This window comes from Clupea harengus, chromosome 17 (assembly GCF_900700415.2).
Source record: "Clupea harengus chromosome 17, Ch_v2.0.2, whole genome shotgun sequence".
NCBI classification, from domain to species: domain Eukaryota; kingdom Metazoa; phylum Chordata; class Actinopteri; order Clupeiformes; family Clupeidae; genus Clupea; species Clupea harengus.
The window spans coordinates 4,356,062-4,381,721 of record NC_045168.1 but is presented as its reverse complement, the minus strand read 5'-3'; the positions used below and the strand labels follow the sequence as shown (position 1 = coordinate 4,381,721).

At 44.9% G+C, this 25,660-nt stretch overlaps 2 protein-coding genes across 3 annotated transcripts in view; both read right to left on the bottom strand.

Moving 5' to 3' along the window:
• Window positions 1-7,269, bottom strand: part of c17h8orf34 (chromosome 17 C8orf34 homolog) — a 78,659-nt gene extending 71,390 nt beyond the window's left edge. Inside the window, exon 1 of the mRNA XM_031584117.1 lies at window positions 6,715-7,269. Within this exon, the coding sequence (XP_031439977.1) occupies window positions 6,715-6,783 (69 nt within the window). The 5' untranslated portion in view covers window positions 6,784-7,269. The remainder of the gene's footprint in view (window positions 1-6,714) is intronic.
• Window positions 7,270-7,986: 717 nt separating this feature from the next.
• prex2 (phosphatidylinositol-3,4,5-trisphosphate-dependent Rac exchange factor 2) overlaps window positions 7,987-25,660 on the bottom strand; it is a 132,857-nt gene continuing 115,183 nt past the window's right edge. For both annotated transcript variants that reach the window (XM_031584380.2, XM_031584382.2), the window contains 5 exons: window positions 23,813-23,879; window positions 22,196-22,386; window positions 15,890-15,992; window positions 11,073-11,140; window positions 7,987-9,632 (listed from right to left, as the gene is read on the bottom strand). In XM_031584380.2, the coding sequence (XP_031440240.1) occupies window positions 9,587-9,632; window positions 11,073-11,140; window positions 15,890-15,992; window positions 22,196-22,386; window positions 23,813-23,879 (475 nt within the window). In that variant the 3' untranslated portion in view covers window positions 7,987-9,586. The remainder of the gene's footprint in view (window positions 9,633-11,072; window positions 11,141-15,889; window positions 15,993-22,195; window positions 22,387-23,812; window positions 23,880-25,660) is intronic.

Here is a 25,660-nt window from a genome sequence, read left to right as displayed (position 1 = left end):
GTGTGTGCGCGCATATTCCTGCATGTATGCATGTGTGTACCCATGTATGTGTGTGTGTGTGTGTATGTGTGTTTCTCTGTGTGTGTGGGTTACTGACCTCTTTAGAGAGCCATGGAGCCCTGGAGATGCTGAACTGCACAAATTAAACCCACTCATTGGCTCTATGGGTCCACAGAGGCGAATGCTGCATCAGTTGAACCCTCTCCATGGATCCATTGCACTCAGGAGCACTTTTGAGTGTGTGTGCAGTGATAGGATCATTGCTCCTGGCCAGCCGCCTCGGACTGAAGCCCTATTTAGTTTGCCCATAAGATGGCTTTAATGTAGTCGGAGAGCTTCGAACCATTTCAACGATCGACCGCCTCCTTTAAAACATGGATTCAGACTTCAAGCGCTGCTACGACGGCCTGCCCTAAGCAAACAGTGGGTTGATGTATCTGCCTCCGTCCGAGAGAAGGACCACGAGCACAATGTAAATGCTCTCGTGAGCTATTCACACACCCCGCGGCGATGGCACGCTAATACAAACTACAGGGCCAATGAACATTAACCCAGAGAGGGAGATCCAGAGGCTGGAGACTTCTCAGGGTGTTATCAAACAAAGGTGCCACAGATGACACCCATTTGTCTTCTTACTGAGCTCCATCACAGGATTGCTGCCGACTAAGGCCTGTAATTGAATTATGCAGAGCAGCATCGGTGATTAAATGACCAACGTATTGCTGAGGAGGGAAAAAAAATGGCTGCCTGTGCAGATGTTTCTAAAATGCTTTAGCTTTGCTATGGTGTAGTCACCTGCTTTGAAAAATGAGGATCCGAAATCCAATACAGCATTGTACTGAGCAAGAAAGCATTGATTTTCCTAGCAACGTGTTTTTCTCTCTCCCCTTTGGGTTCCATATCAAGACTGAGAGCAGCAGAGGTTTCTCTACTGATAAAGTAAAGAGGGATCATTGAGAACATCCTTACTTTCATCCTTTAGTATCAACAGTGTGAAAGAACACTACCTTTAACTACAGTCTGATAATACACACACTAGGGTGCATCAAATTGCAATGCAAAAATGTAATCACAACATATCAAACTGTATGGGGTTGCATTTTGTTCGGACACACATAAAAATGACTTTTGCAAAGTTTTGGGAAAATGTATTGAGATTTAGAGGTGGAACACAGCATGTAAAAATTATGAAAAACAGAGGTCCCTCGCCCCTTCTTGAATGTGAATAAGTGAAGTGCCATAGCCATCTGTCAAAGACCTGAGTCTGCAAATCACTAGTTCAACCCCCTAACCAACATTAATGAAAGCTAGAGTGTTCACAGGGACGTCAGGCAGGCGGAACCCAGTGGGTTTTAATAGTACAGGCCCATTTAGACTCCACAGGCAGATGTTGTTGTTGCGTTTTACGACAGAGGGGAGCTGCTTAAAAGGGGAGGTAGAGAGCGCTGGTTTTAATATTACAGAGACACATGCACCCTCTCTCTTCCTGTTTTGTGTGACACTGGGCCGCTCCTAAATAAGGCTTCCAGGAGTTGCTGTAAAAGCTGAAATCCACCACCAAATCTCCTAAAGTAATGCAGGGGAGAAAGCGCCCAGTCAGCAACACTACTCCATTCCAGCTCCATTTCCTGTTAGAACCCCCAAATTTATCTCTCCGAGGCGGAGGCGGAGGCATAGCAGGCTGACGTGGGCCAGACGACGTGTGAGATAGAGACGAAAGACTTTCTTTCTTCTTTTTTTCTTTTTTAAGATGAATTCTTGTGTCACTTTCTGGAGAGATATGGCGTCTTTATTAAATTCACCTGCTGAGACACTTCTGCAAGAAACAATCAATCACGGGTCAAAGCACAAGAAACTGAGAAAGACATCACTACTAGCTTCCCTACGTCAAGGTATACGGTATACGACGCCAATACTTCACAAGTAAATTGCAAATGGATTGCATTTATATAGCGCTTTTCAATTCATAGTGCATAATAAGTGCCTCAGACACCTACCCATTTACAGACAGCAGAGGCTACCATGCAAGGCGCCAACCTGCCCATCGGGAGAAGTCAGGGGCTCAGTGTCGTGCTCAAGGACGTGCTCAAGGACACTTCAACACTTCAGGAGGAGTCGGGATCAAACTAGTAGCAACCCTTTAAATTGTTGAACGATTGGAGGTCAAGGTTCTCATCTGCCTTAAGTGCTCAGTCACAAGCAAGTGGGCACAGTAGCTAAATGGTGAAAGGCAACAAAAGTTAAAAATGTTCACAGAAATGCACAAATTCCATTCAAAGCCATTCCAACAGGCTGCAATGAATTACTGCAATCCATAACAATGGCTGTGATGATAATGACCCCTTCATGTACATTTTGTACTTTTCTAAAAAATCAATTCCTGACGCATGCCTAGTCATAGTGAACAGAGCTGAAAAGGCCACCTATATATAAGTGAAATCCATCAAGGGTTTGTGAAGAGTTTTCATTCTCTTCTTTACTGGGACTTGACATTTACTGGGGATACAAAGGGATTAAGTGACTCAAAATGTCAACTAGAGAGGTTTAAAATCCAAACTATGTCTCCAAACTCCAGGTAAAACTTCCAATAAATGGCCACGTTAAATCTATACATTATGTAAGTCACCACTCAATGTGAATCATCCTCTTTAATTATTAGAGGACTTTTAACTATGACTCTACCAAGAAAAATAATTTGTATTCATTTTTATAGATGATTATATAACAAGTCGTGTATTTATTTTATCAGGAAGTAAGATTCCAAAGGAGCAATCTCATGACCTTAGTGTTAGCACTATGTCTAGAGGTAGTCTATGTCTAGAGGTCTAGAGGTGGCCTATGTCTAGAGGTCTAGAGGTGGCCTATGTCTAGAGGTGGCCTATGTCTAGAGGTGGCCTATGTCTAGAGGTCTAGAGGTCTAGAGGTGGCCTATGTCTAGAGGTAGCCTATGTCTAGAGGTCTAGAGGTGGCCTATGTCTAGAGGTCTAGAGGTGGCCTATGTCTAGAGGTCTAGAGGTGGCCTATGTCTAGAGGTCTAGAGGTCTAGAGGTAGTCTATGTCTAGAGGTCTAGAGGTGGCCTATGTCTAGAGGTCTAGAGGTAGTCTATGTCTAGAGGTCTAGAGGTAGCCTATGTCTAGAGGTGCAGGAACACTCAATATACCCAAAGCACATACATGGGTCACAAGAAGGACAAGTGAAAGAGCAATATCATACAGGCCTCAATAATGCAAGTTATTAATAAACTTAATAAACTCTGCATAGCTTTATTTCTTAACCACCTTTCAATGGAAGGATGTGGGCCCAAGTGCAATGATGGGAGACCAAACAACAGAAAGGTTGTATGAATATACGTAAGAAATGAAAAAGGGAAATAAAAGAAAATGAAATGAAAAAGCAGCACACCTGCAGTTGGAATAAAGACATACAGACTAGCAAGACCTGAGAATCAAAAACGAAGCCTTTGCTAAGAAAATAGCCTTCTAACGTAGCTATACGTTAAAGCATGAGGTAAATAAAAATATCTCATGACTTAACTAAGCTCAGTTTAATGCAAGCCTTTTAAAGCTTGTGTTCCACGTACAGACAGCACTTCCACGGAGCAACAGCCTTCTCTTACTGCATGTTTAACATGCTACACAACTCATTGTCTAAGAGGACAGATGGGCTGAATTCAAACACACCTCCAGCATAATCACCATCATTACACAAGCATGGAATTTCCCTTTATAGATGGGGGGCTTGTTATATTTTCATACAGCCTTTTATTACGCCTCTCTCTTCTATAATAGCAATGATTTTGTTAGTACTCCCGATGAAGCTAAGCTCCAGACTGCAATACCATGAAATAATGTTGGAAGAAGGTTCACTGTTACAGGCACTGGGGTTTTGTATGGAGACTGATTATATGTGTATTGTTTCCATGGGGGGGGGGGGAAGACATATCCCAGAAATAGGCACACTAATGAGACCTATTGTGCTTCCTTTTCAAAGGGCTTGACCAGGTGTTGCTCACGGACACCTTCTGACATGTCCTCTCCTAACGCCAGCAGAAAACAAGTGCACTGTATACTGAACAAAGGGCGGTTGTCTGGACTGCCCCTTCCCTGTACGGCAGGTGAGACTGTAGAAGCTGCTGAGTTCACAAGACCAGCAAACACACACAAAAAAAACAGAGCACATCTAAGTTTATGAAAATAATAAATAATAAAATAATAAAAATACTACTCCTGTGACTCTCTTGTGTGTTACGCTGGAAATGGATTGTACAGCTGCAAGAAATGCCACCCTACATTTTTTGGGGGGGATAAAGCAGTACTGTCAAGAACTATCTTCAGGTACACCCACGCCTGAGCAAGAGAAAGAGTCACTTTCTGGACTAAGAGTCTTTCAATGACATCTTTAGAAAAAAGCACACAGACATGACATCTAGCAATTCAGTTAGATCACATTTACCCATGTCAGCTGCCGCATGTATTCTTCTCTTACATAAATACACTTTGGGACAAACTCCTTAAGTTCAAAAGAGATCTGCACTGCTCTGATCCCCCTCCACCAGGCATGCATATTACATGTAGCCTGACCTCAATTTCCAGTTCACATACAGACGGAGCATTTTAGATGTGAGCTCCAATGGCATTTATTATGCATTTAGTGTCTATGCTATTGAGCTCATGTGTTTGAAATGTCTCTGAGCTAAAATGAAAGCAAATGTCTGATGAAGGAATGAGATATATAATCCTCAGCTGAATTACATATGAGTTATGTTATCATAAATACAGGTCAGACCATTAAGATGATCTAAACTCCTCAATAAGGGATGTATAAATTACAACTACTTTTAAACCGTTGTGCTCCTACAACAGATGAAAAAGTGACATAGCTGTGTTAAATCCATTCCATATCTTGCAAAAGAAGATAAGAAGAAAGAAGACATTATTCATATGACTAACTTGTTATGAAAACAGACGAACTGTTCAGTGGAAAATTGAAGGGTTCTTGCTCTGGGCAGAAGCACTACTGCAAAAACCCTATCTAATTCGGTGTGGAAGAAGCCCTACAAAGGCGCAAAACCTGGTGCTTTCATCCCGAGCCAGTCATCCTGCTGCCGCTGCAGCGGCGGCGGGAGCAGCAGCAGCAGCAGCGAGCTCGCTTCTTGCGTCGCTCGCTCCCACGACAGATGAGACGCTACGTTCGTTTAGGGGATGATCATGTCAAAGGCAGAACGGAACGGCACTATCGCCTGCCTGACAGGGTTGGGGCCCGCGTTCATATGACAGATAGGTCTCAGGCTGCGACGGTACCGCCTGGGATGCTGTCCATGGTGCTGGGGCGCACCGCTTTCCGCTACTTAGATGTGCTCTGCTTCAACTTTATGCCTGCTTAGCATTCACTCTCCGTATACAGTAGCGAGCACTGAGGACTTGATACATCAGCAGTTTGGTAGCCTTGGTCCCAAACAGACATGCACAGCAGGCACACAAAATACACACTTTCACTGTGTGTATATGTATAATCTTCAATCTCAAGGCCTACGTATATAGCCTATTCTGGTGGACTATTTTGAATCTGCAGTAAAAGACACGATGGTGTAACATGAAAATGCAAGTCAGAACATTTTTGACACCCCACTCTTCACTAAAAGGACCATGTAGCAAAATATATCAGCATCTGGTTATGCCACCTGTAACAAAATCCAGCCCAATTTTGAATGAATACAGTATGGCTCATATTTATCTTACGTGTCCTTTAGCTTCACATAAACGAGTTGAGACGCCGTATGCTCAGGAACAATAAAACACATCAGGGACTGTAAACTCTCAAATGCCTGGCAACAAAGCTGCTATCAACTCCCTCGGCAAACAAACATATTTCCTTCTGTTTTTATAGCCTCAGTCAGTAAGACTACAGGACCATATTGTAGTTACAATCAGCCTGCCTAACACTTTGTTTAGGCAATATGAGTTACAAATACCGTGGAGAAACCTTTTTCCCCTTTCAAAGAATGTAAAACGGGTCATGTGGAGGCTTTTCGTGTAGTAGGCAACTTGCTGTGGGATTAAATACCTAACGAATAATATATATATATTTTTTCCAGTAAGGAGTGATTCTGTCATATATGAAATCAAACAGAAGTCGCCTGAATCTTAACGTTCTCCAGTTTAAAATCTCACTGACAACAAAGCCTAAATAGTATTCCCAAGAAGGCGAAACAGAGTGCTGATAGTCGATGAAGAGGATGTCAAGAAACGTGACATTCTCACGGGTCGACTCAGCACGTTACCTTAATTTACCTTGCCTGCCAAACACAGCTCACTCCCAGGTCCTTCAAAAAATCCTACGTCTCACACTAGGACACCCACATAAACAGCTAACAGGTATGAAACTAAAACTTAATTGGCTGATGTCGAGCTTTAAAAGTAAGATCAGTAGATTATTCTGAATATTGGTAATGTCACAGGTTCAATATCGCATGGTAGTTATAACAGCGAACTTAGAGGATGGTCGAATGAGCACAAAATACCGCAGACCGTTTCTGGGAGCATATGTACTGATATTGTGGTGCAAAAGCGACAGCACAGCGGTGCGATCTGCCAAGACCAAATTCAGATTAGCAGCCTAAATGCCGCAGACCGGCAGTAGGGTACTATTCTGCAGGTTTTCGGTGTAATGTAACAGCCTGCACATGCAAAACTAAACCAGAGATAACAGCTTACCTCAAACAAAGGTCCGATTTTGTTTTTCTCCAGGTAGGTCTGAATTCTTGACTGCTGTTGAGACGCCATGAGGAAACTGTATATATTTTATAAAACGTTACGGAACCAAAACATGAAAACATTTACAGTCGCCTTCGTGCACACGCTTTTTCACTAAACGACTACGAATCGATACGATGTGAACGAATTGACAGAATGTCAAGAACGAAAAGTTCCCGCTGCCACAAAGCACATTGTTGAAAGTACTATTCAGCGCTTCTCGTGTCTTGGTTACTACTAAACGGGACCATCCCCTCTCGCTTTGGTGGAGTGGCGCCTAGTGAGTCTCTCTTAAAGCCAATGGTCGAGATGGTTGTTTAATCGTGATTGGAAATCACCTGCTCATTGGCTGTGCACGGCGTAGACAGAGAAGGTACTCTAGTGTGTATGTGGGCGTGTTTGGAACAAGGCTGGCTTCAGAGCGCTACTTGTGTTAATATGGTGTCTGCCCTTCACTAATAATAAATGAAGTTCCTGAAACTTTACTGAAAGTGTTACTGACACAGTCTGATAATTCTTGGTAGGTCTCTTTCTGTACCAAGCACTGACATATTGTCAAACCAGTGTTTTTCCTCAGTTGAAAGAGTTACATGATTCAAGGTTTCAGCCCTATGGAACCATATCTCGCCAACCATTCCAAAAGAATAAAGTCATCTGAAAGCTTGACCTCAGTGTTTGATGTGATTTAGCTTACTCCTTTACTTTATACTCCTTTAACTTATAAAAAACTGCACACAACATAACGTGCAGGCTTGGCTTCAGAAAGGAAGGTTACACACACACACACACACACACACACACACACACACACACACACACACACACACACACACACACACACACACACACACACACACACACACACACCTACACACACCTTGATCAAGAACATCATTAACCATTGTATTTGCAAGAAGAAAAAAACGTACCTGCAGGTGAAATATCCTGCTCAGGCAATGGTGCTGGATGATGACTGTGCATTATACCTGCTGGGCACGCAGCGCTGTTTTTGTGCCCACGGTTACATAGCTGTCCAGTAATGTGCCTGCACCAGGGGCCACTGCCAAGGAGAGGAGGGCTGAATATATACCTTTGGATTCACTTTACAGCTGCATTTGTCTGAATGTCACGGCAAGGTGACTATGGAAGGGTCTATGCTCCCCAAAGCCAGACAAAGTTTGTGAACACGGATATGAATTATCACATACAATGGCATGAACACACAACAAGTCGTTTCCTATAGACCAATTTATTGAAATTAATAACTACAGTATAGAACAGTTTACTTCAAAAAAGCACATGGCAAAAAATGAACATTTCATAGGCTTCAAGCAGAGAAAAAAGGAATACGTCTGGAATAGGATATGTTTTATAGTGAGTAAATCTAATAAATAAAAAAAAAATTACTGTCATTTTCAGTCAAAATTCAGCTATGAGTTGTATATTTGTACAGTGACATCTTTACATTATTCGCTGTTTTAACGTGTTTGCTCTTGAACACAAATTAGAGGCTGCTACTTGCAATAGATATCTTCATGACACAATGTTAAAAAAAGACAAGAAAAGTCTTCAGAGAACTTCAGAATATAGGATACAATAGGATACGGAATAGTTTCATGATTCATAGTAGCCCATGCATCCAGATTGGATTTTATTGTCTACAGTTGCATAGAAATAAATGACTTCCTTCATGATGCTTAGTAACACTCAAGTAATACCTAAATATAGTAGAACTGTGATTCTCCTGAGTACTGATTGTATGTCTTTACTTTATACGATATGTGTATAGTTATATTTCTATATAAAATCTACTTACATGAGCTTGACATTGACACTGAAAAGAGTTATAACACTGATGACATGTATCCCTTCAACATCTTTTTTTTCTTCATCGGTCTAACTAATTGAAAACTTCACTCACACGCAAAGATCATACGCTTGGCAATTCCTCATCTGCCCACTTCTCTGGAATCATTCGACAGCTCATCCTTCCTCAAGCCTTACACAGTTGACATACATAGCTTAATATAACGTTATGTTACTTCACGTCTCAAACGATGTATAAAAATATATATGGTAGGTAAGCAAGCAAAACCTAGCTCTGAGACATAGGTAAAAGAAAAATCCAAGGCACATTATGACATCTGACTGAAACATCTTTCACAAACATTCATTTTTCATTTGAAATCAGCATCTACTCAGTCAGTGAAGTTATTGCTGACACACCACGGCAAGGTCTTTTAGCGGAAAAACAAACAAACAAAAAATCACGTGCTGACAACTGAATGATGCTTCAGCAGAGAGGCACTTCTGACTGGGAGCTCTTCACAGGCACAGTGACAGCCACCTCTACACACAGAGGAGGGAGGACCCTCTCCATTCAACAGAGACTGCTACAGGTCTTCAGCATACTCATACAGAAATCATTTCAGGCTTTCACAGCTGTTATTATGGCTACATGATCCTCATGAATAGATGCAGTGTAGGTTTCTGTATGAAAATTAGAGATGCAAAAAAATAGAGATGCACTGCAATGTAGCTTAACAAAGACAGCGTACACGTACAGAACTTCAACACACGTCATTGACAGAGCATAACATGTCACTATTTACACTGGAGAGCGACTGGGGGCAGACTCCAGGTAGAGAGAGAGGGGAAGGAAGAGTGGAAAGAGAGAGAGAGAGAGAGAAAAAGAGAAAGTGGAAGGAGAGAGGACTGAGAGGGTGGAAAAGAGGGGAAGGAGTGAGATAGAAAGAGGAGAGAGAGAGAGGAGAGAGGTATGTGACTGTATGGGGCAGGACAAAACTCAGCTCTGCACAGGATGCAGGAGAGTTCATGGGTCACCATCTGGGGGCGGTGGCTGGCAAAGCTTATACAATCTGTTGAGAGAAAAGCCACACGTGCACACACCACACACACACACACACACACACACACACACACACACACCACACATACACACACACCACACACACACACACACACACACACACACAGAGGGAGAGAGAGAGGTTTAGAGGTTTACGGCAACATTTTCTACAATTTGTCTAGCAGACACCCTGTGAACATATACACATTCTACCGTCAGTGACATTTTGGTTTCATTTTTAACATTGCTGTTTACACCCTGTCACCATGCCAACCACATCTCTATCTAGACCTTTGTCTTTCATCTGTCTGTGTCCACACTGCATCTCTCCCTCTCCCTCATATCCATCTCTCCCTCTCTCTCTCCCTTCATCCCTCGTTTTCTCTCTGTCTCCCTCCCTGTCGGGATGCATTGATTCGCTGCTACCCTGTATGTGCCTGGCAGTCCCTCATGCCAATTACGGGCCAAAAACCACTAAGACTACAGTCACTTTTAGCCGCCTCACCGCTGGCCCGGCTAATGACGCCCGTGTTTTAATTGTGTTTGCTGAGAGGCTGGGCAGGGGCTGACTGTCACAGGGAGTCTCTACGTTTCAGATCGCAGTGAGAGTGATAGACTTCATCTCCCAGAAGCTCTGAAGAGTGGGCCAGAGCCACGGAAGAGAATGTTTGTGCCCACGAATGTGTGTGAGTGGGTAAAGGTATGCATGTGTGTGTGTGTTGGTGTGTTTTTTGTGTGAGATAGAAAACAAAGAATATGTGTGTGTTCAAATATATTGATGTGTGTGTATTTGTGTGTGTGTGTTTCACTGGCTGATGTAGTGTTGGGGTTTATAAAATAACATCCTTGCAAAGAGGATCAGCCATTCTTTTGCTATTTTAAAGACAAAGAGAATTACATGTGTTAGAAAGAATAGGTGCATATGGGATTCCGCTTATTAATTCACACACAGAGCTGGTTTCACACACTGGATTAAATATATTCCTGGACTCAGTAGCATTCTGAATTGATTTTTAATCCACTTTTGCATAATTGTGAGTATAATTGAGGATGGATCTGAGGGGTATAACTGAAATTGGACAAAGTGCCTAGTTCCAATTGCTTGCTACTATTCCCTTTCTTGTACTATAGCATAAGCTGGGGTAAGGAGTAAATTGGCTACTTAAAATATACCATTCAAAAATCAATCAGTCCTAGGACAACTGACATCTGGCCAGTAACACAAGTCACAAAATCACAAAAACAAAACCCCTATCCATTTCATTAAACTAGGGAAAATATTCACATTTGCTATTTCTTATTTCATAATTGAGCACATTTAACACAGGACATGATGACATTTAGCTTTTTCAGTCTTCAAATGGCAACATGATCTCTGGATTCCTTTGGTGTAATAAAGGACAGAGAGGATGGAGGAGGAGGAGGCTCGAGACTTCTCCACTATGGTTACCTTGGCACAGAGGACGGGGTGCGGTCTCTCACTCCCAAGTTCTTGGCGGAGTTCTGCACTCTGGCTCCCTAAAATAAGAAGACATAATTATGATTTACCTCCCAGGCTGTCAGAAACACCATGGATGGAGTAGGGCTCTGCACAGAGGACATGGGGCACAGCAAAAGACCATAGAGGGCTGGAGAGGGGAGGAACAGCCTTCACTCGAGGTCCAACGCACACAAATAGCTATGCATGAAGTCTACAGTTTTAACATTACAATGAAACACAAGGCAAAGACATCAGGAGACACAGACCCCACCAGCACAGAAGAGAGACGCAGAGAGGGGCAATGGTTACTGCAGAATGGAACGATGCGGGCATGACGTTAAGCTTGGATTACATATTCAGAATGACATAACCGACAAGTAGAGGGGGGGATGAAAGCTAATTGCTTTTTAGTTCCAATTTCCAGCTGACTTTAGCTGAAGTGACAGAGAGGGCTTTATTCCCTCTTAAATCCCCACCCAGCTGAATCTGGCAACCCTCACTGTGAAGCCTCACTGCCTGTGCAGAGTGTGCAGTTTGTTAGCTTCAGGAGCGTTCAGGTCCATAGATAGAGACTGTGTGTCGATTTTGTTGTTTTGTTTTTGTTTTATGTTGCAGAGCACGTTACGAGTTCTAAGGACGCTTGTTGTCAGTCAACTGGATCAACCCCCTTGGTGAAAATATAGCGCGAGCTTCAGCAAATCACTGCCGTCAATGAAAACTTGTGCTGACACTTCCTTGGCTCAGAGGAAAAACTTATGAGCGAGCTTCCAAACAGTCTCAGAAGTAGTTTGTGAGCACTGGCCTTGTCAAGTTGCTAAATCAGCCTGTTCTTAGACATAAATTGCAGGCCAGGGGAGATGCAGATCCAGCAGGTTATGCCAGCTTCCGGTGAATGAGCTACGACAGGGTCTAAGCATCGCCCTTTTTTGCCCAATTCATCAGATCCGACCAGAACAATCTCCTCCAACATTCTACCCCAACCCCCCCACAACAAAACGCGATTCCATCATGGGTGTCGGTGGGGTGGGAGCTGCTGAGGTGAGGGTGACACCTGGACACCTGTGCTGCGTCTAATGGGAGAGAAGAACATAAATCCTGAACGCTCCTTGAGCATTAAGCGCTTCTATAAATAACTCGCTCTGTCAGATGGAAAAAAAAGGATTTTGCATCAGCAAACGGCTTACACTGCACCAGACTTGGTGCCAGGAGTCAGTGGATTCCGTTTGGGTTTGGGTCAGAACCAGAAACACCTGCTCCTCCTGCTGATCATGTTGCTAAGTGCTTGGAACGGGGAGGTTCTATCTGACTATTCTGGGATGCGAAGATTTAAGGTTAAACTGTGCTGCGCTGAGACAACTGGCAATCGATATCTACAACCTTTCCAGTCATATACAATATCTATGAATATACTTGTATAAATGTCAAACCTTTTGTATATACCCAAAGGCACATAAATAAGCATGGTAGAACATTACAATTATTTTCGTTTAATCCTTTCTGCCATACTAGCTTCCAGTGTATGTTGAAGCTCCAAATCTAGTCAAATCTAGTGTTAATGATGACACACTGCGACTGTGAAACAACATTCAAGGCCCTGTGTAGAGTGGGCAGCTGTGCCGACTACAGTTTTCCACTTAAGTGTAACTTTTCCCTGACGCACACCATTACTAGGAGCAAGACAAGGAGACCAGCAGAGTGGTCCACTCCGTATCAGAGTGGTCACTAAGTGTCTCAAAGTCAGACTCCTATCTCCTTGTTTGGGGAGGGGATAGCATCAGCAATTAAGTGATGGGTATCAGAGCCATCCATCTAAATCTTTCAAAGTGTTCCCTGGGATGCCCTCTAACTCACTGAGGGACGAGAGAGGACATGAACACGGTCACTGACACCATGAATGCCACTCTGCTTCATTGATTTGTGCCGTGTATAACATTTGCTACTAAAACTACACTTAAGATGCACAGCACTTGATTTTGCCATGTTCAGTACTAGAGGTGCTTATGAAATATTTAGTCTGCACATTCACACAATGCTGACAGCATCCATGGCCTTTCCAGAGTTCAGGAAATCTGGAAGTCTGTTCACAGACATCTTCTCCCTGACAGGCTATTTCTGCTAACACACCTCCTCTGCTAGGTTTACCTGTCCGCTGCTTCACAGAAACACGTTTACAAATCAAATAAAAGTTCAGGGGAAAGAAAATGCCGCCTATTCATCACTGCCCAGGCCTGCTGGGCTGGCTGTCAGTGCGGTTATGATGTATGGTGTCTTTTAGACCGAATGGCGTGGCACCGGAGCGTTTTTGTGAATGAATTAAAGTGTGGCCAGGGGGAGTTGTAGCAAATGCCATCCATATTTATGAAAGACCAGCTGAGCCCCAGACTACAGGTAACCCAGACAGCAGAGACCCATGTCAGTGTAACGGTAGTCAGTGGGTCCAGAGCCTTAATAGACGTGCTAGAGACAGACACTAGCACCCATGGGTTTTAGCGTCCTTGCTAGCACGCCCGCCTCCCATGTCCGAGGTTGAGAGTTTCGGGTTTGGTGAAGGTCTGTGCTTCTACATCAGCAGATACTCCCACTGGCTTCCAGACATGAGCAGTCGACTGTCGAACAGGTCTGACACGACCCTGGCCCAGATTCGCACCAGTTCTGGCGCAGTTCTGCTATGAGTCGGCCAGATCTGTACCGGAGCAGGGCCATAATTGTATGAACTGCTGGGCTGGTAACTCATATTTCCACAAAGCTGTCAGTTGTACAAAGCTGTCAGTTACACAAAGCTGTCAGTTATACAAAGCTGTCAGTTTCACAAAGCTGTCAGTTATACAAAGCTGTCAGTTATACAAAGCTGTCAGTTAAATACATCATTCTATTCATAATGTATGAAAGTCAGACCACCCATCTAGAGCTTAAGTATATGTACTGCACGGATGGTGTGTCATGTATGTGATGTTTCACAGTACTGGGCAAAAGACTGACAAGCCATGCCCTTACGCCTGAGGGTGCTCAGCATTCATGGGAAACGGAGTTTTAATGACAGCCAGCAGCCGACTTCTTTCAAGGGCGTGGTGCTCATCGTGTGCTGCCCTCCACCTGGCTGATGGCCATCCCCTTACGTGTGTGTGTATGTGTGTGTGTGTGTGTGTTAGAGAGGGTGACTGTGTGTGTGTGTGTGTGTGTGTGTGTGTGTGTGTGTGTGTGTGTGTGTTAGAGAGGGTGACTGTGTGTGTGTGTGTGTGTGTGTGTGTGTGTGTGAGAGAGAGAGTAAGTGAGTAAGACTCTGTATGTGTGTGTGTGTGTGTGTGTGTGTGTGTGTGTGTGTGTGTGTGTGTGTGTGCGTGTGTGTGTGAGTCTGCGTGTGTGTGTGTGTGTGTCAGAGAAGATGACTATGTGTGTGTGTGTCTGCATGCATTCCTGTCCTTCCTATATATGCCAATCTGAAGCTCCTTAATGATGTGTGAAGAGAACAAAAACAACAGTCCAGCCTCCCTGCCAGGCTATGTTCCCACGACGACTGGTTGAAGGACACAGATGCACTCAGCCAGAAGGAAAGGTGTGTGTGCATGTGTTCTCCCATGTCTCTTTCTCTCTTTCTCTTTCTCTCTCTCTCTTTCTCTCTCTCTCTCTTTATCTCTCTCTCTTGTGCTTCAAAACCCCAAGGTAGAGCGGCAGCATTAATGAAAGTAAGGGCTTTTGTTGGCACTCTCTTTCCTACAGAAACGCCTTAAGCAGCAGAGGGCAGTAATTCTGAGGGACGGGGGATAATCAGAGAGAGAAAGAGGGCAAGAGGAGGCACAGGCTTTTGTTAACCATCTCAGAGAGGCCGGGATAAATAGGAAGACATTTGGACTCAGCAGTGGGCTTCTTTTGAAGCCGGAATGACTACAGATGAATACTTTGGTATATCAAAATAAATGCAGCATTTCAGTACACAATCCAGGTTTTTACCAAGGAAAGGGATGCTTAACTAATTGGGTCAGAAGACAATGCCAAAACAAGCGTGTGTTGATGGAGAGAAAATTGGTTATTGGCTCATCCTTTACACTGGCAGAGATTCCTCTGTGGGAATCAATTTGACTATTTACTATTTATTAAGGCTCTGAATAATTTAAAACTCAATAATCCTTCATTAACATGCGCATGCAAAAAAGCTCATCACATTTCATCATTTCAAAAAGATGAAACAATCAACTTTAAGGGTCCTTTTCCAAAAGGTTTTTTATATTTTACAAAGGAAAATATTGTTTTGTATTTCAGTCTTGGGGCTGGAGATGTGTGCCTGCACACCAAAGACATGCTTAACTAAATGAAAGCTAGGAGCAATATCAGTACGCAATAAATTATGTCAGTATGTGTGTCAAGGACATTTCCTTACATGTCCCTTATATTTATGACTGAATTATTATGTGTTAAACTCTCTCTGTTGGTTTGTGAGTGTGTGTTTTTTGCATGTGTGTGTGTGTGTGTGTGTGTGTTTTAGAATTGTACCAACTACTCTCCCAGCTCGTGAAACATAAGATATACTTAAAATGACAGAAAGTAGGACAGTAACTAAGATATGTGTGTTTGTGTGTGTGTGTGTGTGTGTGTGTGTGTGTGTGTGTGTGTGTGTGTGTGTGTGTGTGTGTGTGTGTGTGTGTGTGTGTATGGTCTGGCACCTGATGAACCACTCAGAGAGCTGAGGCTGACCTTTTTCACACAGAAGGATGGCCATCTCCATCTACGTGTACTTGTGTGTTTATACGTGTATGGGACAGAATATACATGGGTATGACCTCGTCCCTTACCTGTTTCCTCATGACGTCGGTGGCCTGCATGATGCAGCGTGGTGGTAGCCCGTGGTTACGGGCCAGGAGGATGGCCTGCTCCAGTGTCACGCTCAGTGTGCACCTGATGGACAACAACACACAAGGTCAGAGGGCAATACTCGCTGCAGGTGAAAGGTCACCAAATTAAACTTGTACTTTTTGTTCACAGTCGGATGCGGTGGCATAGAATTCCACTCTAGACTGGTTTTAATTGCAGTTTTGCACAAGGGGTGAGGAAGAGGAAGAGGGAGAGGAAGAACAGTAGAAAGGGCATCCATCTCTGCCATCTGCCTCAGGATCTACTCTGACTATCCACCGGTTCACCTGTTAGACCTACGCATCAGAGCGACAGCGACGAACACCTAAGTTAGGAAACATATGTCTCCACTTTATTCCCTCCATTAATATTCCAGCGCGCGCCCGAGCCAGCGGGCACGGTGCCCACACGCCTGCTGGCTGACCGCCGTGTCACAGAGAGCATCTCTGAGTGACAGATGCTACACTGTAGCCATGGAGACCGTCATGACACGGGACTCCTGGGAAGAGATTAGGCTGGGAGCGAGGAGCCTCCATCCAGAGATGAAATATCAGGCTGCAGGTTTAGAGAAGTCTTGCAGAGTTTGGGAAGTAAAAGTCTTGATTAGGAGGTCATGCTGTCTTGAGAAAGTCAAACTCTTCTTTGGATTACAAAAGTCAATACTGTCATATCTGAAAAGTTATCAGCTTGTGTTGAGAAAGACAAGGTTTTGTAAAGACAGAGACAGCCTTGTGTTTTACAAAGTGAAAATTAATGTTATGTAGAGTTGTGTCTACGAAGTGTGTTTTCGCCACACTGATGCCTTGAATCAGAAAAATCCTTCTACTATGTCTCCTTTACTAATTAACAGATGCTGGGTGTCTCCAAAAACAATAAAAAAACCTGAAGACATTCCACCAGAAACTCCATCAGTAAGTTTCGAACGGTCCTCTTGACAAGCAGATAGATCATGCTTGAAGATGCAATACTCACTGCCAAGTCAATAGGCCTGCCCCTCTTCTCCTCTCCCAGCTCAATACAGACAATAAAAGGAAGAGCGATTAGCCAACTCCCTGTATAACTCACTCTACACAGCTACTGTTCATTACCATGTAACAACAGGCTGCTTTACTTATTAATGGTTTTATTCAGGCATGAAATATTAAGCATGTAAGCCTCATCCAAACAGGCTGGGGAGCAGGGAGCTGAGGGGAGGGGAGGGGAAGGAGGTGAGGGGAGGGGGGGGAGGGGAGGGGAGGAGAGGGTAGGGGAGGGGAGGTGAGGGGAGGTGAGGGGAGGTGAGGGGAGGAGAGGAGAGGGTAGGAGAGGGGAAGGGAAGGGAAGGAGGTGAGGGGAGGGGAGGGGAGGGGAGGGGAGTCCTGAGGACGACTGGTCTTCGCTGTGCAACGACAGTGCGAGGTGCGTCCCTTACGGAGAGGTGTGGGAGGGGACATGGATCCAACATGCCAACAACTCAATCAACCTGAGAGCTTCAGTACATCACTGTAACAAAGTCATTCATGTATGTGTGCGAGTGTGCGTGTGTGTGTGTGTGTGCGTGCATGTGTGTGTGTGTGTGTGTGTGTGTGTGTGTGTGTGTGTGGCTGGTGGGGAGATTCCATTTAGATGAAAAGGTCCATCCACTTCTGTGGGCTTCTATTGAGATAGATGTCAAGTGTTGTTTTATTGCTTGGACCGCACAGATCAATCACTCCATCAATGCTGGTCACATACTGTAAAGACAGGATACCTATCCTTGATTTGCCAATAAACATGAGGAAAACCTTGAAGGTAAACTACTAAGGGAGAGAATGTTTCACTCAGATCTCAAAGGAGACTCTGCTAAAATGTCACTGTATTTAATCATGTCACCAGGAAGAAACTTACTGAAAGTGCTTTGGGGTGAAACCCACACTTTTGATTTATTGTGCACGAGGGGAAAATCAAAACTACTGGAAAACGTTGTCATGTCTTGCAAATGTACACAGCAGTTCTGACAGTTTGACTGGGAATCGATGCGAGTGAGTACGGTTCAATTCATGCATTTACTGCATGACATGTCAGCGTGTAGCGCAGGCATAATGCCCTGTCCTGGCGATGACTGCAGAGGTGCATGCTTCAATCATGAAACACACCCCCCTCACACACACACACACACACACTCATTCACACACACACACACACACACACACACACACACACACACAGACACTTCCACTTCCTTGCCACATACATCTTGTCACAGAAGATCCATAACTCCTGTCAAGGGCACGGACTGACCTTTTTATGATAACAACCTGCGGACTGCAATCGATGCCACACTTTTACGAGGCACCCTGCTGTAACATCTTTCAGCTCTCTCACAGCAAACCTCCACGGCACGACCGGCCGTGTTTAACTACTAACACCCCCCCACCCCCTCCACCCGCCTGTCGCCCGCCTCATCCGCTAATTGATATCTACTGGGTTCTGGAGAGCTACTCAATTACAGCGACGCCAGAGAGCCGGGGCGGGTGATAACAGCGCAGGTAGGGAGAGGAGAGTGGAGAGGTGCTAATCTCTACAGTGGGAAGCTGGAGCCAAGCGGCCCCAGAGCCTCCCCAGCAGTCACAATCTGAATGCGTTTAGTCCTCCTGCATAATGCACACGGAAGGGGGGATGGGGGGGGGGTGGGGGGAGAGGGAGTGAGGGGGCTGTGTCCTCTGCTTTGGAGGAGTCTTTATGCTTTTCTGAGGGGGATGAAAGGAGGATGAGGTTTAGGAGAAGGGGGGATTTCACTTACACACACAAACACACACAAACACACACACACACACACACACACACACATATGCGCATTCAGAAACACACACACACACACACACACACACACATATACGCATTCAGAAACACACACAAAAAGGCATCTTCTCCTTTGAGGGTCTAGGGAGAGTGAGAGAGAGAAAGAGAGAAAGAGGGAGAGAGGGAGTGAGAGAGAGCGAGGGGGGATGCATGAGCAAAGTCCCTATGATTCACTCTGCCTTTGAGAGACTAGAGATTTATATTGCATGGGGGCTGATGCCTTTTCCCCAGTCGTCCAATTTGCCAACACCAACACAGCTGCCCAGATAGAGTCCTATAGAGAACTATGGGATGGATCTGGGTCAGACGTGGTGTGGATCTGGTAAACCTCCACCAGGTCTGGCCAGATGCATTTCAAAGTCTGATGAAATACGACTAGGACAGCACAGAGGTGATAGAATATGTGTCCTCTGAAGCCTGACTCCTCTGAGATCTGAAGAAAGACCTCTGAGTCCAGTCCTCTCCTAGTCTCACCTTATTTCAAGGTTTTTCTGAACAGGTGCAGAAGTAATAGACCAGCTTAGTCAAACTGTCTGTGTCATACTACATTATATTACCACTAAAACCCCAAACTCATCACTGAGATATTGTCACCTAACAAGGACACAACAAGAAGCTATGAAGAGGAATCCAGATGACTGGGCGAGGTCATTATAAAGAAGGGCATCACTGCTGAGAAGAGACAATTATCAATTTCATTCAGAGCTAGATTCTGATTCTAGATTCATTATATTAAGTGCTAGAATCTGATTCTAGATTCATTATATTAAGTGCTAGATTCTGCACACTCTCACTTCCCTGTTCCAGTGGGGCCGGCTCTATTCTGTCTCCTTGGCAGATCCTCCATCCTCCAGTCGCCTCTCTAATGGACGACACCGGGCTACTCTGATGAGATAAACCTGGAGGATGGTGTCTCCGTGCGGGCCCCTGCAAAATGCTGATGTTCCAAACGCCACACTCCCTTTCTCTCCCTCTGCCTTATTAGAAAGCTCATCCTGCCGGGCAAGACAATCCAATCAATATGGGCGAAAGAACCCAGGCTGTTTCTCACATTACTAATCTCCTGACGGGATCATTCAGTGTGTTTTTTTTTTTCATGGACATGACACAGCCCTTGCTCTCAATTACAATTCATGGGGCTGCCAATGCTTAATTTCATTTCATATATGCACAGTTAAAAGGGGGCCTTGCGTGTAATTCTTCCATTAACCTTTGATAACTGAAAGAACAGGGCAAATGACACTTCATGTAATTGGTTTTCCCTCTTTTTGTCAAGTTTCCTTCAATATCAACCAACCAGTGGGCGAAATTTCATAAGATGAGCTCATCGACCCTTGCTGTCGAATAAAGGCATCTTCAGCAAGTTCACGGAACATGGAACTTGGAACACGGAGCAAAGATCTGTGTCTAGATCACAGATGGCCAGCAAGCAACAGGGAAATGAAAGCCGCCCATTTAGGAGGTGTCTACAGTGAAATTACGTTTTGAGGAGGCTGAAGGTGTTTTCGGGGTGGTGGGGGGGCAGGGGGTGTAAAATGGGTCCACAAATAACCCTGAACATGGCAGGTCGCAGCACCTGAGCAAGCAGGGTGCCGCTGACTGAGCCGGAGGTAATTGCGGTGACACACAGCTGTGGGTTAATGAAGGAACCTGCTGTGGCTGTCCCTGCATCGGCTTCTGCTGTCTCCGCTCTATCAAACACACACACACACACACACACACACACACACACACACACACACACAGACACGGCTGCTCACACAGCTAGCTTTCCATTAGCCCTCTGCCCACTCCATCCTCTATGCTCCATCAAAACGCCAATCTAAGACGAATGATGTGTGTGTTGCTCTGTGTGTGTGTACGGGGAGACTTTGTGTGTGTGTGTCCACATAAATGTATGTGAATCTGTGTGTATGTTCCTGTGTGTGTGTGTGTTTGTAATAGGTATGTGAGTTTAGTCGGTCGGTAAGTGTGTGTGTGTGCTCAGTGTGTGTGTGTTTATGTAGGTGTATTTATGAGTGAGGACATAGAAACATAAAACTTGGGCATGGACTGAGACAGAACGAGAGAATAAGAGAGAGGGTGATTAAACCTAAATGGAATGTGTAAGGTAGAGGAGGAGAGAGACATGCAGTGGGGAGGTGGAGAGAGACATGGAGAAGAGAGGAGGAGAGAGACATGGAGAAGAGAGGAGGAGAGAGACATGGAGAAGAGAGGTGGAGAGAGACATGGAGAAGAGAGGAGGAGAGAGACGGAGAAGAAAGAGACATGCAGTGGGGAGGTGAGGAGAGACATGGAGAAGAGAGGAGGAGAGAGACATGCAGTGGGGTAAAGATGTAGACAGAGAGAGTCACTGGTGGAGGGTGGGGAAAGAGAGAGAAGTTGAGGGAGTAGGTCCACAGTATTAATAGATAGTGCAGATAGATTGGGTGGAGGATGAGGAGGGAGAGAGAAGTTGAGGGAGTAGGTCCACAGTATTAATAGATAGTGCAGATAGACTGGGTGGATTTAGCTTGACTCCCGTGATGTGATAAATGGCCCTCTGGACGGAGGTGAAACATGTCCCTTCAAAAGGATCGTAATGAGAACAGCAGAACTTGACAAATATAGACCCAGACTTCCTTCATCTTCAGGAAAGAGGCCACATTAATCCATGTATGAGACCATTAAAAGTGTAACTAAGTCTGAGATGAGCGTATTAATAGCAGCTAGCATTAATAAGCAAGTACGGCTCATAGAGATACAATGGGAGATGGAGACAGCAGCAGATGAACCTACAAGGCTGGGTCAAAGACAGAGAGAAATGTGAGAGAAATATTTAGGGTCTGACAGGAAAATCCAAAGAAGAGATGTCAGAGACAGGAGCCTGCCAAGAATGATGGAGGGAACAGAAAAGAAATGGGAAACAAGGAAAACAGGGGGGAGAAGACGGTGAAATCGGTGAAAAAACATCAGAAATTAAGTGATGAGTCAGAGAGAGAGATAGTGGGGAGAGGGGGTAGAGAGGAGAGAGGGAGAAAGAAAGAGGGAAAGAGGGGGATAGAGCGAGGAGAGAGAGAAAGAGAGAAATAGAGAGGTACTGAGGGGGATGAAGGTGTGTATGCAGCAGGGGGGAGAGAGTGCTGGAAGAATGACAGACAGGAAGTGTGTGGGAGGGTGACAGCATGGGAATGTGTGTATGTCTCTGTATGTGTGTGTCTGTGTGTGTATGTTTCTGTGTGTGTGTGTGTGTGTGTGTGTCTGTGTGTGTATGTCTCTGTATGTGTGTGTCTGTGTGTGTATGTCTCTGTGTGTGTGTGTGTGTGTGTATGTGTGTGTGTGTGTGTGTGTGTCTGTGTGTCTGTGGGTCTGTGTGTGTATGTCTCTATATGTGTGTGTATGTCTCTGTCTGTGTGTGTGTGTGTGTAACGCAGAGTTCCTCCCCTCACCTGTGTACGCCGCTGTTGCACATGACGATGTGGCAGGCCCCGAGGCGAGAACAGAGCTCTGAGGCCACAGACAGCAGCCCCACGCCTGAGGCCCCACACGGGGTGAACTGACACGCAGCCGTGCGCCGCGTGGAGATGAAGCTCTCCATCAGACGGTACAGCTCCTCCAGAGCGTTCAACGGACGCATCAGCTGCAGAGACACACACAGATACAGGTATAACATACACACACATGTACATACACACACCTGAGCAAGCAGCATAACACACACACACATATAAATATAGACATACACAGACACAGTTACAGGTATAACACACACACACACAATAAGAGACATACACAGATACAGGTATAACACACACATATACATACACACACACACACACACACACACACACACACACAAACATGCCGTGTGGGGATGAAGCTCTCCATCAGGCAATCCAGCTCAGCATCAGCTGCAGACTTACAAAGCTGTGGGTATTATGCACACTGTAGCCGGGATAGCCTCGCGGCGATGTAGAACGAAATGGAGGCAGTGTCTCGGATGTTTGTGGCAATGGCAAATGTTTATTATCCTTTCACAGAAGGCCAAACACGCCAGAATGGAGAAAAATCAAAAAAGAAAACAAAAACTCCAAACCATAATTCTCAATAACTAAATAAACCCTAAACAATTCAGCTCCAAATGAAACAACTAACTTTCAATCATAATAAGTTAAGTAAACAATTTGTCGCACTCCAAACTAATCAATTCACCTTCGTCGTCTACAGGGGTGGGAAGTTGTTCCCCTAAGACTCTCGCTTCTCTAAGACATGTTCTGCGCCGGTCTCTTATTACCCCGGCCTAAACCATTGCACATCGCAAATCAATCAATAAAAATAACAATCTTCCGATTCTACAATAAATACTTTTGCCTCTAATGATACCGACAGATTCACCCAGCGACAATCATTATATCTAATTAATACAAAGCACTTCAAATAATCACACACACTACACACCCCTCTCTTCCCACCAACTTGGCGTGGGCACGTCTGACGTTCCATGCTGAACAGTTCAAAGGTCCTTTCCCGACTTCCAATCGGGTCGTTTCCTCCGCCCTGCATTTGGAACTCACTATGAAACCGCACGGCAAGTACTCACTGTAGGCTACATCCTTGTTCAACGTTTGTATGCGTTGAATAGAAGGCCATTCAGTCTCGGAATGTTCGGTGTGGATGCCGTCCTGATCGCGGTGAAATATGTGGTTAGTGTTTGTGTGCAAATAAAACATGTGTCTGTACTCCGCGCTGTCCAGTGTGTTGTTTTCAGCTGAGGGATGCATTTCCATATTGGTAACGGGCAGCCGCACCGTTACACACACACATACACACATACACACAGATACACACACAACACACAGAAGAGGTGTGCACACACATACAGATATACAGAGATATACACACATACACACATACACATGTGCCTGGTTAACAAACCATCATGTGAGCAAACAAATTATGAAAAGCAAACGTTTAAGGCATGACCATCATCTGACCATCATCATGACACACACACACATATAAACACTTTCATCACTCACTCACTGGTTCAACAAACAGCCACATACCTTGTCAATAAAGGCAGCTTTGGGTGCAGAGCTGGGGGTCAGGTTAGATTTATCCAGGTAAAAAGACCTGTGAGAAGAGGGGGAGAAAGAGAGAGAGAGAGAGAGAGAGAGAGAGAGAGAGAGAGAGAGAGAGAGCATTAATTCTCTTGTTTAGCTCTGTAACATTTCAGTGGGCTTTGGGCCAGACCCTTCTCACACCACTGGGATTCTAGAACACGACTGCACTCTGTGTCTCCTAACTGTACAGATTCTAGAACACGACTGCACTCTGTGTCTCCGTACTGTACAGATTCTAGAACACGACTGCACTCTGTGTCTCCGTACTGTACAGATTCTAGAACACGACTGCACTCTGTGTCTCCGTACTGTACAGATTCTAGAACACGACTGCACTCTGTGTCTCCGTACTGTACGATTCTAGAACACGACTGCACTCTGTGTCTCCGTACTGTACGATTCTAGAACACGACTGCACTCTGTGTCTCCGTACTGTACGATTCTAGAACACGACCAAGGCCAGACCCTTCTCACACCACTGGGATTCTAGAACACGACTGCACTCTGTGTCTCCTAACTGTACAGATTCTAGAACACGACTGCACTCTGTGTCTCCGTACTGTACAGATTCTAGAACACGACTGCACTCTGTGTCTCCGTACTGTACGATTCTAGAACACGACTGCACTCTGTGTCTCCGTACTGTACGATTCTAGAACACGACTGCACTCTGTGTCTCCGTACTGTACAGATTCTAGAACACGACTACACTCTATCACCTTACTGTGGGATTCTAGAACACAACTAAACTCTGTGTCTCCTTAGTGTGGGATTCTAGAACACGACTGCACTCTGTCTCCGTACTGTACAGATTCCTTTGTGACCCACACTGAAGCGTTGGCCTTACTGTACAGATTCCGTAGTGATCCACATCAAAGCTATGCCGGAGTGCTTCACATACACACACACACAAACACACATGCACACACACACAACCGGGGGGACACAGAGAGGCTTTGGGATGCTTCAAAGATAAACTATGTGGCTTGGCACTGGGAAACGCTCCAAGTGTAACCACCAAACCCCAGTTCAAAAGACTGCACTTCCCCACAGTGACAGAGGGGGCAGTGCAGTCAACCAGCAGCTACTGAGGACAGGGTAGGACAGGACAGGACCATTGGCTTTTCTCATCTGTCCACACTGGGGGGACATTAGCTTAACAATGCGGTGCAGGGCAGCAGTACAGAGCCAAAGGCCCATGCACTTAAAACAGCCACAGTCACCATGACTGAAATGAAATCCCAAAACATTAAATTAGGGATAAATGTGCTCCATCTTAGGTTGCTGATATCAAATGTTCCTAGAGTTATTAATTGAGAAATGCTGGTGCTGCACTATGCCGTAAAAACACGCAGATGTTCCATTTGGCACAGGCTTGCCCGTGTGCCATGCATTAGTCATAACAGCTATTTGTAGAAGCATGCCATGAACTAGCATGGCTAATTCTCTCCATCAGCTGAAAAAGGGGCGAGTGGGAGAGAGACAGAGAGAGAGGGAGAGAGAGAGAGAGAGAGAGAGAGAGAAATGGGGCCGGATCATTTATGATCATTTCGCATGCTTCAGTGTGTTTCATGCCGTTTACGGTTCATAATCACAAACACTAGCCTATATATATAAGATCTTGAGCACACTGTGGAGTGTGTCTAAGGAATTTGGATGTTTTTTGCCTAGCAGCTGTAAGATTAACTTCAGGCCCGAGCGCTCTCCCCTGTAACTCATTAAAGTGCAGTGAGGGTGGTTTTATGGCGACTGCAATATTTCTGCTTGACGCAATATTAATGAAAATAATTA